General features: G+C 42.2%; 2 protein-coding genes across 3 annotated transcripts in view; one reads left to right on the forward strand and one right to left on the reverse strand.

Moving 5' to 3' along the window:
* LOC125767639 (carboxylesterase 5A) overlaps positions 1-21690 on the reverse strand; it is a 42314-nt gene that overhangs the window by 7800 nt on the left and 12824 nt on the right. Inside the window, exon 1 of one of the 2 annotated variants that reach the window (XM_049434428.1) lies at positions 6519-7894. The exons of the other annotated variant lie outside the window; for it this stretch is intronic. Coding sequence (XP_049290385.1) covers positions 6519-6957 — 439 coding nt within the window. The 5' untranslated portion in view covers positions 6958-7894. Of the gene's footprint in view, positions 1-6518; positions 7895-21690 lie in introns of those variants that run through there. 2 annotated transcript variants of the gene reach the window in all.
* On the forward strand, positions 15291-19831 carry LOC125767697 (uncharacterized). Its single transcript, XM_049434526.1, has 3 exons — positions 15291-16469; positions 16690-16868; positions 18063-19831. Exons 1-3 carry the CDS (start codon positions 16352-16354, stop codon positions 18348-18350), a joined length of 585 nt encoding a protein of 194 aa, XP_049290483.1. The 5' UTR covers positions 15291-16351; the 3' UTR covers positions 18351-19831.

The following is a 21690-nucleotide window of genomic DNA, read 5'->3' on the forward strand; positions in this document are numbered from 1 at the left end:
GGAATATCGAAAGGATCAGTAAATATACTTTTGAAGGATGCTTTGGGCCTGAAACTCCTGAAATCTCGACCCAAAATCGTTGAATTTTTTGAAGAAAGCTGTTGCGTTGAAGTGTGTAAAACCATGCTATCTGACCATGCTATTGGCAAGACGAAATGCATGATCACTGGAGACGAGACTTTTATTTATGTTTACGTGTTAACAAGTAATATTATATGAACGTAATGGGTCGATTGCGCAGTGCTATCCGCCAAAAGAGGCCGGAATTGTGGAAAAACAACTCTTGGTTTTTGCACCACGATTCTCCTGATTTGGCACAATGCGACTTTTGGCTGTTCAACAAGTTTAAAAGACCGCTTCTGGAACACTGTTTTGATATGATCAAACATATCCAAACCGCAGCGAGGAACGAACTTAAAGCCATCCCTGAAGAAGATTATAATAACTGCTTCGAAGATTGGAAAATTCGTTGGCAGAGGCGCACTGCATCACGTGGGGATTACTTTTTTTGTTTCTTAACAACGGCTAGGCCGTATCAAGACTTATTTTACCACGTAGCAGGATAGTCAGTCTTTGCTCCAGGGGACGGTCATGATGAGATTTGATATCCGGTACGGTAATGTTACCTTATTTCTTTGGACACGGTAATGCATCGGCATTTGGATAAAACTGCTTGAATCAGTTCACCACATATTGAGCCGGTACACTCTGGGACAACTTTACAGGACCAATGTTCATCCATCGCTTCATGATATCGAATCTTTAAGAAACAGAAGACCTAACTCATAAGTTTTGTACTAAAACATCTATTCAAAATTAATCAGAATAATTACCTGGCCATGATAAACTGATTGTGAAGTGAACGCCGTAGATTATGCAAACCATCTGAAGAAAATTCAACGAACATTTTATGCATTTGAATTTTATGGACACCATTAATCTTATAAGAAATAAGCTTTTTCTTTGTGTTTGTGAAATTGTTTTCAAAATGTCATATTCTACGATGAAATTAGTTCTAGTATTTCCCTTCTTCTTTTTGGTTACGATATTAAATTCAAAAAAGAATAGTTTAATGGAGATACTTTCAAACAAAAATGAGCTAACATCAATTCTACTAGTACATAAAAAATTATCCTTCTTTCTTACAGTTTCATTATACTATTGAATTATTACTTTTTTAAGCTGGTATAACATGGACCAAACGTTTTCTATGAAGTATTGTATAACAAAACTAGGATGTATGGTTGTAATTTTAATGAATATAATGCATTAGTAGAGGGTGTTAAATTGGCTTAAATTCTTCATATTCCTCCACTGCCATCACCAAATCGTCCATGTATGTGGCCCCATTTATAACAGACGGCTTATGTTTTTCGTGTGCCATTAAACGTTGTAATCCTGCCGATTTGCATATCGATTTCGGGGAAAATTGTATGCTCCCGATCCCTGCAAACGCTCCTTCATAGTGACGCCACGTTAAACGACACAGCGTGGCCCGTAGGGTTCCCTCGGGGGTAATCTTTTCTTTTTTATAGGTGCAGCCAACAAGGGGTTGCACTACCGGAAACTGATGTGATTCATCCGTTTGAAGGACGAACAAATAGCTGGTGTGAGCTGGCAACGATCACGTGTAGCCCGCAGAAAAGGGAGTACAAATGGAACGAGTCTTCTCTCTGTGTACTACCCTTCGATTACTCCAGTAGCACATATAAATTTGAAGGTCTAATAGGACCTCATAAATGTCAGAATGAACCATCGTGACGCTTCGTTCTGCGAAGGTTACTGCTGAAATATTTCGCTACCGGGGACCACTGCAAGCATGATGTTTTTTTTTGTGGCGAAATGTTCGAAAGACATAGAAATTGTTTTGCGAAGTAATTTTATTGTGTACATATATGCATATGCAGACCCTTCCTTCCGGTACGTCATATTTAAATTTCTTTCCAAACAACCTTGAAAGTGCGCCATGGACACACAATTTGTTAGGAGAAAGTTAAGAAGCTCTAGCTGTCAAAAAACATTCTTTATTTATGATAGTCCTGATCAAAACAAAAAAGGGTAGAATTGTGGGAATATCGATCGAAATTTGATTATTTAGCTGTTGTTCGTTTCCCAAACCGAAAAACACAAAAATGTTTAAAGTTGTTCTTTCACGCACAAACAATTAGCTTCGCTAAATATCCGCTTTCTGACAAATGCGGGGCCGTTCGGAGTTGTAAAGAAATTAAAACTTTCACCAAACCGCAACCGATTACAATCAATTACAAGGCGTTCGGCGGAACCCTTACGCACGATGTACAGTTCAGCCCCGGGTTTGCTCACTTGGCAGCTCAATTATTGGAAACTCAAAACCCTCCACAATTCCTCAACAGCCGGTTACCTTACCCGGTTGGGTTAAGAAATCGAAGTGGCGCATTAGAGGGTCCTCGATAAAGATTCAATTATGGCGTTAAAGGTGCGTGTTTCCAATGGGGCTGAAACTAAGGTGCAATTGGGAAGAAGCTATATTCCCCCTTGAGTAGTTTGGAGGTTACAGTGTGAAGTTAAAGTTTACAGCCAGCAACAATGGCCTGACCTTCAAATCGAAAGTTCGATCCAATCAAATGGGTCCTGCCGCGATAGAAGAAACCCAAGCGCAAGGTAACGTACTCCGGATGTGTTATTTACTTTAGTATTTAAGCAGTTTTAAGATCTCACTAACTTCTATCGAGTAATTGCAGCCATTCGTGTCGTAAATCAGACGATCTTATTACCATTTTTACGATCATTACATTCCCAGGCGATTGGGAAATCACTTACAGGACGAAGCCGCAAGGGTCCCCGTCTTGACCTCTAAATCTTGCCTCATTGTTCGTACAAATCACCGCAGAAAAAGAAAATGGTGAAACGTGTTACCATTTTGTGTGCTTTTTTGTTGTCATGCATGAATCAACTTCAGGCCTCTGCAACGTCTCCATTTCGTTAAGACCACCCAGACGACAACCGATGTAAGCTTTGACCCATGGTGAGTTCAGGGTCAGCTCTGTGGTTATGTAAGGTTTAGCAGAAAAAAATAAAGTATATAATTGAACAGTCTGATTGATGTAAGGATCGACTGATGTGATTACTTATGCCACTGCGCCGCAGATCTACCCATTTGGCCGAAACAAAAGGTTCAATGTCAAAGGTTCTTTACATTCCCTTTCATCGCAAGTTTCTTCGTTCTTCGGTAAAGTATGAATTAATCAACGGATTGCATAATTCCTCTAATCCACTAGGATTTTATTGCGCTGAAATGATTTAATTCATACTTAAATATAATAGAAAACCTGGTTTAATACTAAAAATGTATTGTATGAAAAATAATTTTTCATAAAACATTTCTTTTGAAAATCAGATGCAAGTGAAAACAGTTAAAGTTTGCCAATTTCAAATCCTTTTTTTTCTAGCTCCTTCTAATATTTTATCTTTTAACAAATTTTTATGTAAACTACGTATAGCTTTTACAATTTGTTATATTACTTTAATAATTCATCAACAGTTACCGAAGTATTAGTATTATGATATTAAAAAATAGAAATATTTTAAAAAACTTTTAATTATGTTAATCTGAATATAGTTGGGGGAAAAAAGGGGGAACAAATAATTGTAATTCAACCTAGAATTGACTAAAAAAAGGTTTTATTTATTTTATAACATTAGTCTGTTTCTTTTTCTAGACTAAATGCAATAAAATGAAAAAAAACAAGAAATAAAAAGCATTGGATTAGTATTCATGAAATGAATTCCTAAGCAAACTTATTTCCCTTTAGAAACACATACAAACACATATACCTTATTTTGGTATGCAAACAGTGGGAAAATTCGAACCCCTACAAAGAATATATCGCACAATGCAGTAAAGAAAAACAATCCCTTCCACATGGAAATCGATTACCTGTTCCATCATTCCCTAGCAACGTGTTCGAACCACCGACACTCCTTTTCCCTTTTATCCTCGCTTTCCACCTTTTCTGAACACGTGTGCAATGAATGTGTTTGAATTTTCCAATCCAGCAAAAGCAAAAAAACAATTCGCCTATACAATTTTTGCCACTGTGTTCGTGAAAAACAGCTTGTGCAAACACGAAGCAAAGACAGTTTTGACAGTTAAATAGAATAGTGCGCGCGAACAAAACTTTTTGCATTACGGTACCTATGTTTATGAATGTTTCTTCTGTTTCGTCTCGTCGATTCGATTCGAAATGTAGGTTAAAATTGAAGTTGTATTGTGTATTGCATTTGGAAACGGTATTTGTTTTTATTGGAACGGGATTTCTAACCCAGACTCTTTTGTTTCAATTTGGCAAAAACACAGAGGTTTAAAGGGGTGATTTCCTTAAAAAAACGTAACTAACTGCATTCATAATGTGCGGTTAGTTAATGTATCGTAGGAAAATTAATACTCATCGCAAGAGTCACACGAAGGCAAAGTATGCACGGAAGCATGAAATTAGTAAAACCTCTAATTTCCCATTTATATACTTAACCTATTTGAGGTTTACGTGTGACCTAATTGTGTGAAGTAGTTTAAGTGTTCCATATTCCTCCATACGTTTTTTTAAAGGAACATTTGAAAGGTGGGTTGAACATTGTAGAAATAATTGCCCGTTCGTCCATTAGGCTTGCTTGAAGGCCTAACATTTCTATTCTCACTCAATAAGCTTTTTTTCAATATGTTTGTATGATGAAATATCTCAACTTGTGATAAAAAACTACCCCATAGTAGCAAACGGCAGGGAAGCTTATTATTAAATTATGCCTTATCTTCTTAAATTGATGCTTAACCATTCGCTCGATGGATTATAATTACAATGATTATACTTGAGAAGCTACAACGGTTGGAGGATATTCAATCCTAAGCTCTTATCTATAGACAAAAGAAGAATTTATGTTCGTGCACCTTCGAACCTTCTTTTGGTGTTCGTTTCAAGAATGTTTATTTTGTTGATGATTAGCATTATGTTGATATATTTCCTCGATAACAAAGGTGTAGATAGCCGCTGACCAACGCGATGTTAGCGAGCGCTAAAGTTTCTCCATTGCTTTGCGTTTGATTCTTACAAGATACAATAGCTATGGTGGTATTAAATAATGTTACATAACCAGTAAAAACATCGTGAAATAATCAATTGAATGTTTTATATATTATACTCGATTGCAAAAAATGTGAAATTGATATAAATATAAATAAATCATTTGTTCGCTAATGATGGAGGCGCCTGGTATATTTCGACCAAAAGAAAAGGGAATTTTATTTTGTTTGTATTTTAACTATTTTTGTTTTATTTGGATATTACTAGCAACCTCGATCATTATAATGAAATTTATTGCACAAAAGCATTTTTTCAGAGCTTTTTCTCAACCAACGTGAAACAAATATGCTTTACCATAATTTTGATGCATTTCATTTTATGGTTCTCTGCCCAAACGTTAGTCACCAGCAGCTCAAAACCAATAAACGGTAAACGAACCAACGGTTTTCGCATTTTTATTCCTACCTTTTGCAACACAGGAAAGGGAGCACAGGAAATGTCACCAAAGCACAAGGATCAAAATATGTTTTTCACTAAAAAGTGCACTCAAGAGCACGCTGCTGCTGGCAAGCAAGAAAGCAATGCAAATGAAGCATTGGTTTTGCCACTAGCAGGCATACCGTGATGGTCTACTGCCATAGTTCGTCAACAGTAAAGCATTTGGTTTTGCCTTAAACACTGGTGTACAAGCCACAAACTCAAGAAATGCTACTTCGGGCTGGCAGGAAGTCAATGGCCATAAAATGAAAATTTGACTCCGTTCAAGGAAAACCCGGCGTGGCTGGTACCTTGGCTACTTGGCACACTCTCTTACGATGGTTTTTATTTCCATTCCACAGGGTCCGACGGTTGTCAACGGTGGTTTTGTGTTGTGTCGCGAAGGCGGTGGGATTTATGATTTCCCTGCTGGTCCCATGGCATGTGGCCGTTTTCCCGCTCGATTCATTTCCTTACAAAAATTGTTCTGTACACTCAGAGACGCTAAGAGACGCCTCGTACGAAGCCATGAGTTCAATGTTCAATGTTCAAAGTGTGTCACTCTATCCACCCTGAGCTATGTTTTGTGTTTTTTGGGGAGCAAAATATGGACGCCAGCAATAACTCAAACAACTTTAACATATATTTTTCGCTTAAATCCCAATCCAAAAGTATGCACTTTGGACTGAAGTAAAGTTTACTAATTTGTGCAACTATGTGAAGTGATCTTCATAGCAGATTACAGACGAATATTTACTTTGAGCACGCGAATATTACGCCTCTGTGTCAACAACTCTTCCAATGTCTTGTGTCGAAAACTATAACTCTCAACCTTCTTGTAACAGGGTCGATACCATTGACTGGTGTGTCAAAAAGTTCAAGGAACTTTAGCTGACCGAACACATTCACAAAAGTTGGCTTCATTTGAATGAAACTCTGTTACGTGGGTTTGTCACTTTCACATCGCGATACCACAGCCATACTTACAATCCGGTATGTAGATATTCAGGAACAAGCAATCCTCATCGTACTGCTTCTCGTCACCACCTCCATCACCTCCACCGTCGTCACCCGATCGGATCAGCTCCATAAACAGCTGGTTGTGCCGCCGATGGGTATCGCGCGGCATGTGCCAACAGTGTGGTGCCATACTGGTGGCATTTTTCGTCCCTTCCCAGCTGGGCAGATTGTCCACTACCGGTGGTGTGAAGCGCTTTTCGTTGACCGGTGCCTGAGCGTACGGGATGCCCAGATATGCAATGACTCGCTGCGTCCGGAACATCTTCATGTACATGCCCATCACCGTGCCCTGGTCGGGGATGGTCACGGTAGGTGGATCACGGCCCAGTCCCCCACGGCACAGCAGACTCAGCAGCAGTGCCAGCCGGGTGAAGGTTCGGCTCGGAACACTCGACACTGTAACCATGGCGAAATTTCACTTTCTCCTTGCCGTTAGCACACACAAGCACCGCACTAATTCTGCCTGCCTCAACGATACTCGATCGCGTAGGGTAGGCTGGGTGGTGGGGTTCCGCGCTTCCGAACACGCCGAAACTTAAAACTAACAATAACAACAACGAAACAAAAAAACTTAACACCGAAACTGGAACTGGGACGTCACTGAGGTTTTGGAAATTCCGAATCTAGACCACGTGCAGGACCACACCAGACCCAAGGCCCGCACCACTACCAAACAAAACCGGGAACAGGTTCAACAACCAAACAAACAAACGGCCACGGCTAACGACGAATAACGACGGGCAGGAAAACCAAATCGCACCACTATATTCTACCCAGTTGACTGCCGTTTGATAGGGTCGATCGTCGTACGTATCGGATTGGAATTACCAAAAACTTCCAAATTGGTTGTAAAATAGTGTCGCGTATTTGCTGGAATTCACCACAATCGATCTTTCGTACACCGTTGATCGAACACTGCCGCCGCAATTTTTGTCGAAGTCCTTACGACCTGCACAGGGCTTTACGACATGCACAGAACGGCCAAGATGTTGTTTCGTTCGTGGCTGCCGCTTGAATGAACGTTCGTACGGCAAAACCGTTAGGGTTTTGGTGAACCTTTCTGGTTCTAAAATTCCGTCGTTTTGTTTTAGAAGCAGGATGGAATAGTTTCGGTTCCTTCCCTTTCAGACCATTCCGCGTAAGGGTCTCACGCGATAGAAGTTGTACGAGGTGAAAGTAAATGGGGACACAAACGAGTGTAGCTTTGTACAACTACAATCACAGCCATGCTTGGATGGAGTATTGTAGTTGTGTGAATGGCTATAAGGAATTGGGTGAACTATGCGTGAGTAGATTTTCTAGTCCTTGGTAGTTCTAGATGGGAAGGGGAGGAATATTATTATTGGGTTGTACAAAAAAACGCATAGAATTTTAGTGAATGTAAAACGAATTAAAATTTAACTTAAATATTATTCGTTCATTTTGTTAATATTTTTTTATGGTAGCTTAGGTATGAAACTATGGATTTCTATATTAGGAAAAAAAGACCAAATAGTGCTTTTCAAAGAATATAAATTGTAAGTAACGCATATTTATCATCAATTTATGCATGAATTATGGATGAATGAATAACTTATGCAACATACGATTGATTCTATAAAAAGATAATTTTAAGTGAGAACTTATTTAAACTATTAGCAAAAATGTTGAAATGGCTAGATTTTCCAGTACAAACACTTAATTCAAATCCCTTCATCTTAAAATAATTCATTCGTATTTGTTTCTAGAAGTCTTTTTGCTGTTATGTTGTTCTCCTAGCCAATGAAATTTTTAGATTACTTCTTTAGTTCAACTTTTTTAATGTAAACAAATTATCGTGTAACTTTTTTATAAATTTATCTATTAATCAAAAACATTAAATTTGTTGGCTACCATTTTTTTTTGTTTTTTTTTTGCTCGATTATAACGGTCTGGCCGCAACCATCACATATTTTCATTGAAGAAAAATTAAAGTAAGAAAATTATCGTCAAGCCACTATTTAAGTAATATCTTCCGATATAAACCTTGGCAATCGAAGTCAGTTTATCAGCACTTCATTCGTAGTACTCCCGCGAGCACTCGGTACTATATGTGAGATTTCTATCAAAACCTCTTCCATTGTGTTCGTGCAAGCAGCTTGCTTTCTTTGACGCCAATCAAGCTGCAAAAGGGTCCTCTGTTTTCCTCTGACGAGTGATTACTCAACGCGGGTGTTAGTGTGTGCACGCGGAGTTGGCGAGACGGGTAAGATGTTTGTATTGGTGGTTATATGCAAATCTGGTTTCGACTCTCTTATTGCCTTCCTTATGGTAACCCCCTCCCGCGTCTCCTGGGCACGTTTAAAACAAAGAAAACCGAACGGTCACATTTTAATGCACGCGCCTTCGCTTCGATTACTTAGGGCGTCCCCCTTCGGTAAGGCTGGCGTCGAAAGCTAAGGGTCTCCTTCGTCCTCGAATGAGGCCACCCGAAGGATCGCAAACCTTCGGGTATTCGGTTTGCGCTCGGCGTAGAACATTTTCTTTATCTGCGTAGGTGTTTGCTAACAGGAACGGAACAACTAACTCGCCAACAACTTGGGACACGGCGGGAAAATTCACCGGCTTTTCCACAGGAAATCGTGCTCCGGACCGGTGGTAGAATAATTGCTCCAAAATGGAAGCGAAACCGTGAACCTTTCGCGAAGGTTTGACCCGTTCCGGTAGAAGCTGGGTGTGTGTGTGGACGGGCGTACTAAAATTTAGCACGAACGTGCACATTTACTTTGGCACAACACCTTAAACAACGACATATGTGTATGGGTAATGTTTTTGTTTGAGTTTTACTTGATTACCATTTCGTTTCCTTCACCGCGTAGGGACAGCTCAACAAAGGACAATGATTGCGGCCGACGTTAGCGAGCGTTTCTTTAAGTTTTAAGCGGACCCCATTCGGACAACACGGTGGACCATCGGTTCCACCCATTTCCACGCCCTTATTCCATAAAGAAAACGGGGAAAAACGTGTATGAGCCACCCGGCTGTATGAGGTCATTGTTCTAATTGTGACCGTTGGTCCGTTGGCGGGGTACGGCACACGCTTTCGAGTGGCCCAAAAGAGGAAAATGAAAAGCAGTAATGTGACTCCCTGCAGAGAAATACAGAGGGAAAGCACGAGCCAACAACATAATCGCGATGCGTGATGAGGTGTGTTTTTTGATGGTTTAATTAATTCACCTTTCCCCGGGATTGTGTACGGTTGATGTTAGTTTTAATATAGGTGAAAGATTTGTTTCATTACTGTTGATAGTTTTACTACAAAAAAAAAGAAAAAAAAACCATAATCCAATTCTTTTAACACGACAAGAAAAGATAATTCTACATGCTGTTCGTTGTTTGTGTGCATCCGATAAGAAAATGTTCGTGATGTAATTATTGTAATGTAATTTTGAAAAAAAAAGCATTTCGTAATGCTTTTTCAAAGTATAACATAAAGCTCTTCATTTCTGATCTCATTCATATCTTGACTAAATAAATAAAGAGACTTTTTTTGGGAACTCATCATTTCATGCGTGCTTTCGATGAATTAAGCGTGTACACTGGGTGCGTCATACTTTCACACCTGGTTTGGTTAACGGACACTCCCATAGATTTGTCCTAAATAGTTTGAAATTACAGAAAAATAAGATACACCCTACCATTAGCTTTGTATCAAACTGTTGGTTCTATGTCACGTAAAATTAGGAATATAAATGAAGAATACGATTTTTTTAACAATTTGTTGTACATTAGGGATGTTTATACGATTTTGAAAATTAGCCTTCTTCGTCAAGACAGAAAATTTATCATCCGTGCTTGAAATTCACTATATTATTCTTTATTACTTAGTTACTTTATTCTACGAAGAACTTATATACTAATGTTTTGACCGATCATAATCAATCGATGTTACACAAATTATTATTATTTTACGATTTCTTGATTTAAAACAATTCGATTTCTATTAACCGTTCTCGGATAGCAGTAACTGGCTTCGTGGTACTTTCTATCGCTAATATCTTGTTTGTTTTCATGATAAAGTAAGTTAAATTGTTCCCAATTATTTGGCATCCAGGACAAGACTAAGCCAAAAACAACAACATACAGATTAGGACGGTTCAACCTTTCCTATCTGCCTCTCTTTTTGGGGCTATGATGCTATCCCGAAAATTTCAATTTTTTCGGTTTCTTACGGGCAAATTGGACGAAGACAACAAAACAGATATCATAAGGAAAAGAAGGACATAGAATCACAATAGGGGAGAGAGCCCGAAAAAGTTATTACAGGAGAATATCGTTGCCTAGCGCAAAGCGGTAAATGAGCCCCATTAATATGTGGTAACTACAACTAGAACGATTTTAAGGTTTCAAACTCCAAGCAGGACTATAAAAGATTATCCACATAGTGGAATCCTACTAGGCAGCCACAAACTTTCGACATTGCTGGATTATTAAGCTGAAGATGTCCATCCAGAGAAGAATGATTTCACAGCACTAAAGAATACACAAAAACAATCCACAGAGATCCAACCACACCAAAGCCGCAGGGACACTTGCGAGAGATTGAGTATAGGAATCGCCCGAGTTCATCCGATTCCCACATGTTCTGGTATCCGGAAAGGAAAAATTGCTGAGGAGTACGAAGGAACCGATGGGTCGATCGTAAAAAGCGCCTTAACTGAGACCTGTTTTGGGTGGTATGTCTGCCTTACCATTAATGGGAATTTCACACCCAAATTAACGAAATTCGGACACCTTGTTGAACAGTGGGCCTAGCAACTCTACAATCTTTATTATAGAAATGTCTTGAGTTTTCAGTGCTTCGAACAGCCGTTGTCCGTCCGTTGTCTGGAAAAATGAGGTACTGGTCAAGGCTCTCGGTGGTATTAACAGCGGTGCGTAAGAAATTGCGGCTAGCTCAGGAGTACATTGCACATTGCATGCCTGCCTCAGTGATTAAAACCAGTGTTGAAGTTGATCGATCCTTCAGTGTAGTATTGGATCATTTTGTTTATATTGTCGTACTTATTCACAAAAATGCCCGGCAGACCCATAGAGTGAAGATCTGCAGGTGTAATCTTGACTCCCGCAACGAGGAATCTCTGCTGACAATGGAACTGTAGCCCTCAGAAAGGGCAGCACGATTTATTGTTGTGGGGCGCTAGGATGGACGTTTAGTTCAACAAAATCAGTATATATGTTAATAATTTTCATGTTAAAATTGGTCTATCTTCTTCTTCTTCTTCTTTTCTGGCCTGCTCATGGTCGAGCACGTCGCGTAGACATGGCCTGGTCGCCAATCCGTTTCCAGGAAACTCGGTCCAGTGCTGCAGTCCTCCATCCACGGCTGCATCCGATCTCCGACAGGTTTGACTCCACCTGATCCAGCCAGCGAGCTCGCTGTGCTCCTCTCCGCCTCGTGCCGAACGGATCGCTGACGAGCACCTTCCTGGTGGGGCATGAGTCCGGCATCCTCATCACGTGCCCCAGCCATCGTATCCTTCCGGCTTTGACCACCGTCAGGATATCTGCACCGCCAAACAGCTCAGCTAGCTCGTGGTTCATTCTCCTTCTCCACACGCCCTGCTCGCACACACCGCCAAAGATAGTCCTTAGCACCCGCCGTTCGAAAATAGCGAGTGCATTGGCATCCTCCGTTAGCAGAGTCCAGGACTCGAACCCGTAGAGGACTACCGGACGTATCAGTGTGCGATATATCGTGCATTTCGTGTGTTGCTGGAGCCTTCTGGATCGCAGGAGTTTGTGGAGCCCGTAGTAGGCACGATTTCCCTGAACAATGCGCCTTCGGATTTCGCTGCTCATGTTGTTGTCCGAAGTTGCGATCGTACCAAGGTAGCAGAACTCCTCTACCACCTCGAGATCGTCGCCGTCAACTTATACTCTGCTCCCGAGTCGGGCTCTATCACGGTCAGAGCCTCCGGCAAGCAGGTACTTTGTCTTCGTCGCATTGATCCTCAATCCAATTCTGTCGGCCTCGCGTTTCAGTCGGGTGTACGCGTCGCACACCGCCGCAGATGTCCGTCCGATGATGTCGATATCATCCGCGAAGCCGAGAAATTGGAGAGAACGGGTGAAAATCGTGCCCCGGATGTCGAAGCCCGCGCTTCTCATGACACCTTCCAGAGCGATGTTAAACAGCAAACAGGAGAGTCCGTCCCCTTGCCTCAGACCCCGGTGAGATTCGAACGATTCCGACAGCATGTTCGATACTCTCACCTTGCACTGCACCCCATCCATCGTGGCCTTCAACAGCCGTACCAGCTTCCCAGGGAATCCGTTCTGCTGCATGGTGTTCCATAGTTCGGTCCGATCTATGGTATCGTAGGCCGCCTTAAAGTCAATGAACAGGTGGTGCGTGGGGATCTGATGCTCTCGGCACTTCTGGAGGATCTGCCGTAGAGTAAAGATTTGGTCGGTGGTCGATTTGCCTCCAACAAATCCAGCTTGGTAGCTTCCGACGAAATCTGTGGCAAGGGGCGCAAGTCTGCAGAAGAGTATTCGGGACAGGATCTTGTAGGCAGCATTCAGGACTGCGATGGCTCGGAAGTTAGCACAGTCCAGTCTGTCGCCCTTTTTGTACACTGGGTGTATGACACCCAGCTTCCACTCGTCCGGTAGTTCTTCCTGGTCCCAAATTCTTACGATCAGCCGATGCATAAGCGCGGCAAGCCTCTCCGGGCCCATCTTGAACAACTCTGCCACCAGCCCATCGCTGCCAGCTGACTTGTTACGTTTCAGCTGTTTGATGGCACTGATGACTTCGTCCAAGGATGGCGGGGGCACTTCGTCATCCTGCTGGCTGTCGCAATACTGCTCTCCTCTGCTTCCTGCAGAGGTCTCTCCTGCATCTGCTCCGTTCAGGTGCCTGTCGAAGTAGCACTTCCACCTGTCGATCACCTCTCGCTCGTCCGACAGGATATCTCCCTCCTCGTTGCGGCACATAGCGGTTATGGGAGTAAAACCGTCTCGTGCCGCATTCAGCATCCTGTAGAACTTACGAGTTTCCCCCGACTGGGATAGCTGCTGCATCAGTTGCTCATCCGACTCTTCGAAGCTGCGCTTCTTGTCCTGGAAGAGTCGGGTCTGCTGCCTTCTCAGTCGTCTGTAGTCTTCCACGTTCTGCCTGGTCTCGCGCTGGAGCATGCGAGTACGCGCTGCGTTCTTCTCGGATAGTGCTCGCCTGCACTCATCATCAAACCATTCCTTCCTCCGGTTACGTGTTACGCGGCCAATAGTTCGATCGGCCGTGCTGCTGATGGCTTGTTCCATCGTACGCCAATGGTCATTGAGGGACATCGCCTCGAAGGTGGTGTCCTCCGGCAACGCTTCCCCTAGCGTGGTCGCGAAGTCCCTCGCCACATCAGCTTGCCGCAACCGTTTTATGTCGAGCCTTGGGGTGGGCTGATAGCGCAGCTATTGGCTGCGCACAGTTTCTGGCGTAACTTAACCATAACCAGGAAATGGTCTGAGTCGACGTTTGCTCCCCTGTACGTACGTACGTCGATAATATCCGAGAAGTGCCTTCCATCGATGAGAACGTGGTCAATCTGGGAATATGTCTGCTGTGGTGATCTCCAGGTGTAGCTGAAGCGTGGTGCGTGCTGGAAGAAGGTGCTGCGAATGGTCATGTGCTTGGAGGAGGCGAAGTTTATTAGGCGAAGCCCATTGTCGTTTGTCAGCTGGTGGGCGCTGAAACTACCTATCATGGGTTTGTATGCCTCCTCCCGTCCGACCTGAGCGTTAAAGTCTCCGATGACGATCTTGACGTCGTGTTGTGGGCAGCGGTCGTACTCCCTCTCCAGCTGCGTATAAAATAGCTCCTTATCGTCATCGGTGCTTCCAAGGTGCGGACTATGTACGTTAATAATGCTCAGGTTGAAGAACTTTCCACGAACCCTCAACCTGCACATCCGTTCGTTGATCGGCCACCAACCGATTATCCTCTTTCGCATCGCACCTATGACCAGGAACGCTGTACCGAGTTCATGCTTTTCACCACCGCTCTGGTAGATCATGCAATCACTGCGGTAGGGGCGCTCCATAACTCCTTTCCAGCGCACCTCCTGAAGTGCTACTATACCGAAGCCGCGGGCCCTCACCTCGTCCGAAAGAATGCGGGTACTTCCGGGTGCTGTGAGGGATCTGCAGTTCCATGTCCCGAGTTTCCAATCGTTGTCCTTGTTTCGGTGCGTGTGTCTGTATCTGTTAGTCCGATTCGAAATTTCTTGTTTACCTTTCGTTGCCTTTATATTGGGGGTGGCTTGCAAGGCCTCTCCTCCAACCCCCTGTCTCGTCGGAGGGCCTACGCATCCTAGCTGTTTAAAGTCCCGTAGGGTGCCAGGACAGAAGGGACATCCAGCTGCCCCTAACATGGAGAACAGACGCTGGCTGTCCCCCTCCGCTCAATTTAGCCATATACCCCATCTTCCCAAGGGGTTCGGGTTTCCCCGTATACCCAAGCTCAGATATTTGGAGAGATATGTTACCATTCTGTACGACGGGGACGTATTGAGTCGGAGTAGGGTGTGGAGTGCCTATATTATCCTTCTAGAGGCTTCGGATCCATACCCATATCAGTGCGGTATCGCTACATACACTGACAACAGAACTAATTGGTCTTGAAATTGAAATTGAAATTGGTCTATCGAAGTGCTATAAAATATTCTATGATCAAGGTATTTGATACGGAAGAATCGATTAAAAGGCAACACGACAGCATTGCTCCAGTCATCACATCTACGGACATGTTGTCTGTTGATTTCATGCTCCCTATTGCGAATGTAAGAGCACGGTACTGGATTCTTTCTAGTTTAACTATCTCCGTGTTGGATGGCCAATTGATACGCATACTTCCGGATACGGATAAAACCGTAGTCTTATACAATCGCAGGACAACTTCTAATTCTTCGATCCATTCAATACATAATTGAGTTTGTTGTAAACACATTTAGTTTATCTTTCAAATGTGTTAAATTATCATTTTTCTGTATTAAAAACAAGTGCAACGGCCATTTCAAACGAGATGGTCCGCGCGCATGCTCGCATATCCTTGCTGGCCTAGCTGACAGACATCAATCTCGTCCTCGAATGAACATACTCGTGGGCTGGTGTTCATGATTCCGTCAATATTAACTTTTCCTTTCCTGCAATATCTTCCGCTGTCCTCGAAATTCATACGCAACTCAAATGTAAATCTCGCACCACTTGCACTCTGCGGTGTACGGAAACCTTGTTCGGTAGGGTAAGGCTGTCGAAAAAGCCACAAACGGTCAGTGTATTAAGCTCAACAGTTCGTACAGGGATAAAAGCACTCCTCGCACGACAGACAAACGAAGGCATGAAAGGTAAAAAAATCCTTTGCCTACTGATGGAAGTTGCACTCGGTGACGATGGTCGGTCGTGTTGATGTAGTCGTTTCGACTGTTAAGTGTTCTTGTGTTGTGTCTGCCTCCTGTCTTGCCTCAGTGCACAAGGAATTAATGCATCGCTAGTGGAATTGTGATTAGTGACGAATTGCGTACGCACTACAGCCTGTTTGCCTTCCAGCGGAAACTCTTTTAATGAGCTGTAACGCACAAGAGTTGCCTATCTTGATGTAGCGAACGTAACAAAGCGCAAGAAAAGCTGTCACCTCTACCGTCCTTCCTGATAGCATCCGTACATGGTGACGGGCATTTGTCAGGTGGCGAGAGCAACAAGCATACATTCGGGCGCATTTGTGCTGTTACCGTAACGCAGTAGCAGCAGCAGCAGCAGTGTTAATTAGTAATAGGTAGCCGCGAATGTGGGCAGTACTTCGCGACACGGCAGTCGGTTTGCTTGCCGAAATACACTCACTGCAGAATGAGGCCAAAATGTCAATTATAATAGCAATCGTCTTCATGGGCTTGCTCGAGTTAGGTAAGTGTGCAATGATGAACCTACTTCCACCTGCTGTATGTTTAGGGGCAAGTAGTTACGAAAAACGAAAAACCCTGCGGCACTGTTCAACCATTTGCACAATCGTCAGCGAATGTTTCTCACGCGTTTTGCTGCGTTGTGCGTGTGTCTTTGTACAGAGGAAAAAAAATCATTATTCTTTAATTGTTTTCCCTTTCGCTCACACTCTCTCACATCACAGGACGATCGCAGTACCTAACGAACACTGTACATAAGACATCAGCTGCAACGGAGAAGATTAATGATCTTTGGTGCTACTCCTGCAATGCCACCGACGATGGTGAGGCTTGTATCGAGCTGTCGTCCGGAAATAATGCATCCTACGTTAAAAAGTGTAATCCGGAGGAATTTATCTGCATGGTAAGTGGGCGAAACAAGCAAAGAAAAAAAAATCATACACACACACAGACATAACGTATCACACTTTGTCATACGGTCTCCATGGTACACAGCGTCTACTATGACAGCTGTAGTGATAAGTGTCGCGATGAATGCAAGACGAAGATAGCAAGAACTTCGCTCCAGGAATTGAATATGCCCTTTTTGGCGGGGGGGGGGGGGGGGCAGAGAAGGGAATACCAGAGGTGAATGGTGGCGGGATGCTCAAATGTAGGACAATGAGTAGCCTCGTGCAGTATGACACAGATATTGAAGGCAACAAGCAAAACAAAGTCCGAAGAGCGGAGAGTTTTGTGTGATTTTTGACAAACGGTATCATATAACATAGTGATAGTAAACATTAGGGATAGAAACGATATTATCCCTTTACTGTGCGATTTAAATCTATATCAGAGCAAAAGATGAACTTTTGTTTCAAATTTATTTTTAGCGCATTCTTTACAAGATTCGAAGGAAAGTTGACGAGGAGTGGGCATATAGTGGAAAACAAAATAATCACCAAAAATAGATGAAGCGAAGAATGGTCATGTTGCCGAATAAAGTAAACATTATTTACTGTCCACTCAGTACATACGGTGCAATTGTAGAGCCATGCAGGAAGCTATCATTCGATATTCCTGCTCGCTCGTTGTGGGATGTCATCAATTTCATACGCTACACATTTATCGCGTGGAATCGATAGGAGAAACGAGAAGGAAATACAAAATGCCTAAACTTAGCGGAGGCGAGTTCGTTTATTGCCGGAAGTGTCATATTTCAGGGACATTTAATTGACAAATGTTTGAGCATCAGCCAAACAGCAGCTGGATTTAGCAAGTGACGTCAATGATGTTTAGAGCCGAATATGCTGGTGTGGCCTTAATTAAATCGCGATTAAATTTAGGTATATGGTAGCTCAGTCCCTACCCTTCGCTATGAGTAAGTAGAAATGATTCATATCAGTGTAATTAAATATCGTGTTTGTATAATGGACGCTTTTCGAGGTGCTTTAGCGGAGCTTTAGACACATGACAAAATTGTGACTTACAATACTATTTTTTCACACCAAATTAAATTTCTTCTATTGATTAACATTCATTTTGGATGTAAATATTTTTTGGGACATTATTAGCGAAAAATAAAATTTTCAAACATCTCTTCCCTGTTTCGTTGCAGGTTAAACAATTTTCCTACACGACCAGCACGGAAAATTCGACCTCCACGCCAAAGCTGTGGTCGCTCGAGCGACGTTGCATCAGTAGCTGTGAAGCGGGTTGCATTATCATAGGCGAACGCACGAAGCTGTACGCCTGCACAAGTTGCTGTGAGAAGTCGCTCTGCAACACCGGCAAAGCGCACTCGACCAATCCGATAGAACACTTTCGGCGCACCTCAACCACTCTGGCACTAGGCATGCTAGTGTTCCTTAGCGTAGCAAAACCCGCTTTGACAGTGATGCTCTAGTTTTCGTACTTTTAGAACGTTGTACTTAAAGTATTTTAGATTCTTATCGCAGCACAACACCTAACCTACCATTCACAACTTCAGACACTTTTTCAGTTCCATAACGATCTGTGTCCGAGCAGGTCACCTACAAAAGCTCGATCGTAATGGTGGCCAAACAGATACCGAGACCAATGCTTCTAGGGACCCCACAATAGAATCCGTTAGGGACATGGTTGATCTCTCCTTGCCAGTGGATTAAAACGTATGGGCTTAAGTTTGCATTTTGGAACGAATCAGAGAGTGATCAGAGCGATGGATATTGGTAAAGAAAAGATGTAAAAATGCAAAAATGATCATTAAGATCAAAGTGAAATTAAATTATGAACTATCTTAATAAAAATCATTCGGTCTGCTTCATTTCTCTGTTCCCTTTAGCACGTAAAAAAAGCTTAACAAAAACAAAAAAAAAACTTCACATTTTTCATCTTTCACGATCCATTCAATTGCATGTCGTTCGTTCCATTTAGATAGAATTTGAAAAAAAACTAACCAAAAACGAAAACGAAGCGTTTACTCTTGACTCAGTTTCAAATTATTATCTCAGCGCACGGACGCGAAACAAATTTGTTTCGATTGTAGTAGACACTTAAGGAACGCACAACTTTAATTGAAATTTAAGCAAATACTTGTTCTCAAATACGCTCCGACAGAAGAAGCAAAAAAACATGCCGGACAAAGGAAGAAAAAGGTGTGCAGATAACTTAAAAGCCCACAATAACCCGAGTTTCGATGCAGTACACTTACAACTACGGAGCAGTACAATAGAAGTAAATTGAATAGAAATAATAAGTAAATCATCGAAAACGAATGCAACTACTAACTAGAAGTAGGTAAAAATTTGTGCAAAATACTTCCGATCTGCCGTTTTAATTTTTAGAACAATTAAGCCAAATGGGGACACATTGAAACCCCAAACAGAGCCAAACATTCACGTTAGTGCACAAAAAAACTCGCACTAGCGTAACAAAATGGATCGATAGAAGCAAACTGTGTGCAGTTTATAAAAGATTTTAAATGTACATTTGTATTGAGTTTCTTTTCTTGTTTGTCGAAATATTTCAAACAAAATCGTGCACCACAGTTTGTCGTTCGAACAATTTAACGCAAGCTTATATTTGTAGGTTTTTGGACATTTGCAATAGTTCGTAGTAGGAATCGTCTCCCAGTACCGGATACACACATATACAGACATACACCTCAACAGATGCCAACAAAGAGTGGTCCAGTGTGGACAGCCAAATAAAATTAATAGTATAAATTAGTACGTACAATTGTACCCGGGGATAGCAGTAAACGTGACACTTGCGGATACACGCTGGGGGATGGCATGAAAATTTCATTTGTACTTTTTTCGTCTTGCCGTTAAACGTAAGAAACAGGTTTTTCAACAAAACACATACATTTGATGCAATAAAAATTTTAACGACGCTAGAATGAAACTTGTTTCACGTGGAATTCTATTTCTGTTTCTCTACTGGTTATTATTTCTTTGAAATTACAGATACATTGCAGATAATCGTGTTAGAGACATAAGAGACTAAATCATTGAGTCTACAGAGTAAGTTCCGAGCGTTACATTAAGGCCTGAAATGTGAGATCACGTTTCAAATTTATTGGTTAGATCTCTGTTAGATCTCTGGGGGCGGCCCGGTAGTGCATGCGATAAACGGCGCCCGTCCACACGGCAGGACCAGGTTCAAATCCCATCTGGACCCCCGTAGCAAGGACTGATTATCCGGCTAAGTGGTAAACCCAGCTAATTCGTTTCATGCGAACATTGGAAGAAAAACAGCCAGTTCATTTTTAAAAAGGCTTGGTCACATATTTCTGCTACGGACAAAAAATTTGCCCACATCCGCTATATGGTCAAGACAGAAGCGCTATTCGACTACCACCTCGATACGTACCTCGATCGTGTAGATCGTAGAAGAAAGCTTGTAATGAAATACGCTTTTTTCCCCGAGGAAATCGCAATTGGTATGTTTCATTCTTATGCTCAAACCGACGAGAATTTTATTTTAATTATAAATTATATCCTTGGGGCGGCCCGGTGGTGTATATGATAAACGGCGCCGGCCCACACGGCAGGACAGGGGTTCAAATCCCATCCGGACCATCTCCCCGTAGCTTGGGCTGACTATCCTTTTACGTGGTAAAATAAGTCTTGATACGGCCAGGTCGTTCTAACCGAACAGAAAAATAAATAAATTATATCCTTATTGGTCTTAGGATGGAATTTATAATTTGCCAGAAAATTGGGAATATAATGTAATGTCTGATGGACAATCTTTTCAATAAAAACAGATAACAGGTTTTCGCAATAACTACCCGAAATAGGAATCAAATCCCATCCGGACCTTCCCCCCGTAGCAAGGACTGACTATTCGACTTCGTGATAAAACAAATCTATTAAGCCAGAAATGGCCGGTGTGATCTTAGAGTTCGTTAATCCAATAAGGAGGAAGACCCACATTTTTGAAAAAAGGGCTGAAATCTTACTTTACAGATATTTTAATTAACGATAATACACAGTAGCGGAGGGTGGGGGGCCGCCTAAGGCCCCGTCGCTTTAAAGGACCCATAAGACGACATCACTTACGTCATACGTAACGGAGCCCGAGCCGAAATGCACTAACCCCCCCCACCTTTCTTTAAAATCCCTTTAAAACCCTGATCGAACGTTTGCCAAAGAAACTTATGGACAGCCGGGGCCCCAAGATTACGACAATACGATTTTTTTACTCTGCCATCCAGGTTCGGCGGTGGTTTGGTGCACAAAGGCGGTGACGAGGAATTTGTAGACCCTCTCACTTAATCCTACAGAACAGCCAGGGGCCCCTTTATACCAAGAACAAACGTTTTCCAAGGAATGATATGGACAGCCGTGGCCCCAGCATTATCAATGGGTTGGTTTTCCCTAAAAACCATATGCACAGGTTTGCTAGTGTGTTTTGGCTAACGGTATTTCCCGTATTGACGATTTAGTTGTGTAATTTTATTTATTAAAGCGTAAAGTGAATGATAAGTAAGTAAAAAGCAAGATAAATGTGTGAATAATTAAAAAATGCTGTTTAGTTATTTTCGGCTCGGTGGTAGGTACATATCGAATCGGCGTCTTACACGGAAGGACCGGGTATTATATTAAATCCCAATCGCCAAGGAAAGCCAGAAATGCATCCTGAAGTAGCAGAAAAGAAGAAGAAGAGCAACAAAAGAAGAAGAAAAATTGCTTTGGTTGGGAATATCATTTGGATTAAGAATGGCAATAATTTAGGAATTTTCAATTGATCAACGATTT

Source organism: Anopheles funestus, chromosome 3RL, assembly GCF_943734845.2.
Source record: "Anopheles funestus chromosome 3RL, idAnoFuneDA-416_04, whole genome shotgun sequence".
In the NCBI taxonomy this organism is placed as follows: domain Eukaryota; kingdom Metazoa; phylum Arthropoda; class Insecta; order Diptera; family Culicidae; genus Anopheles; species Anopheles funestus.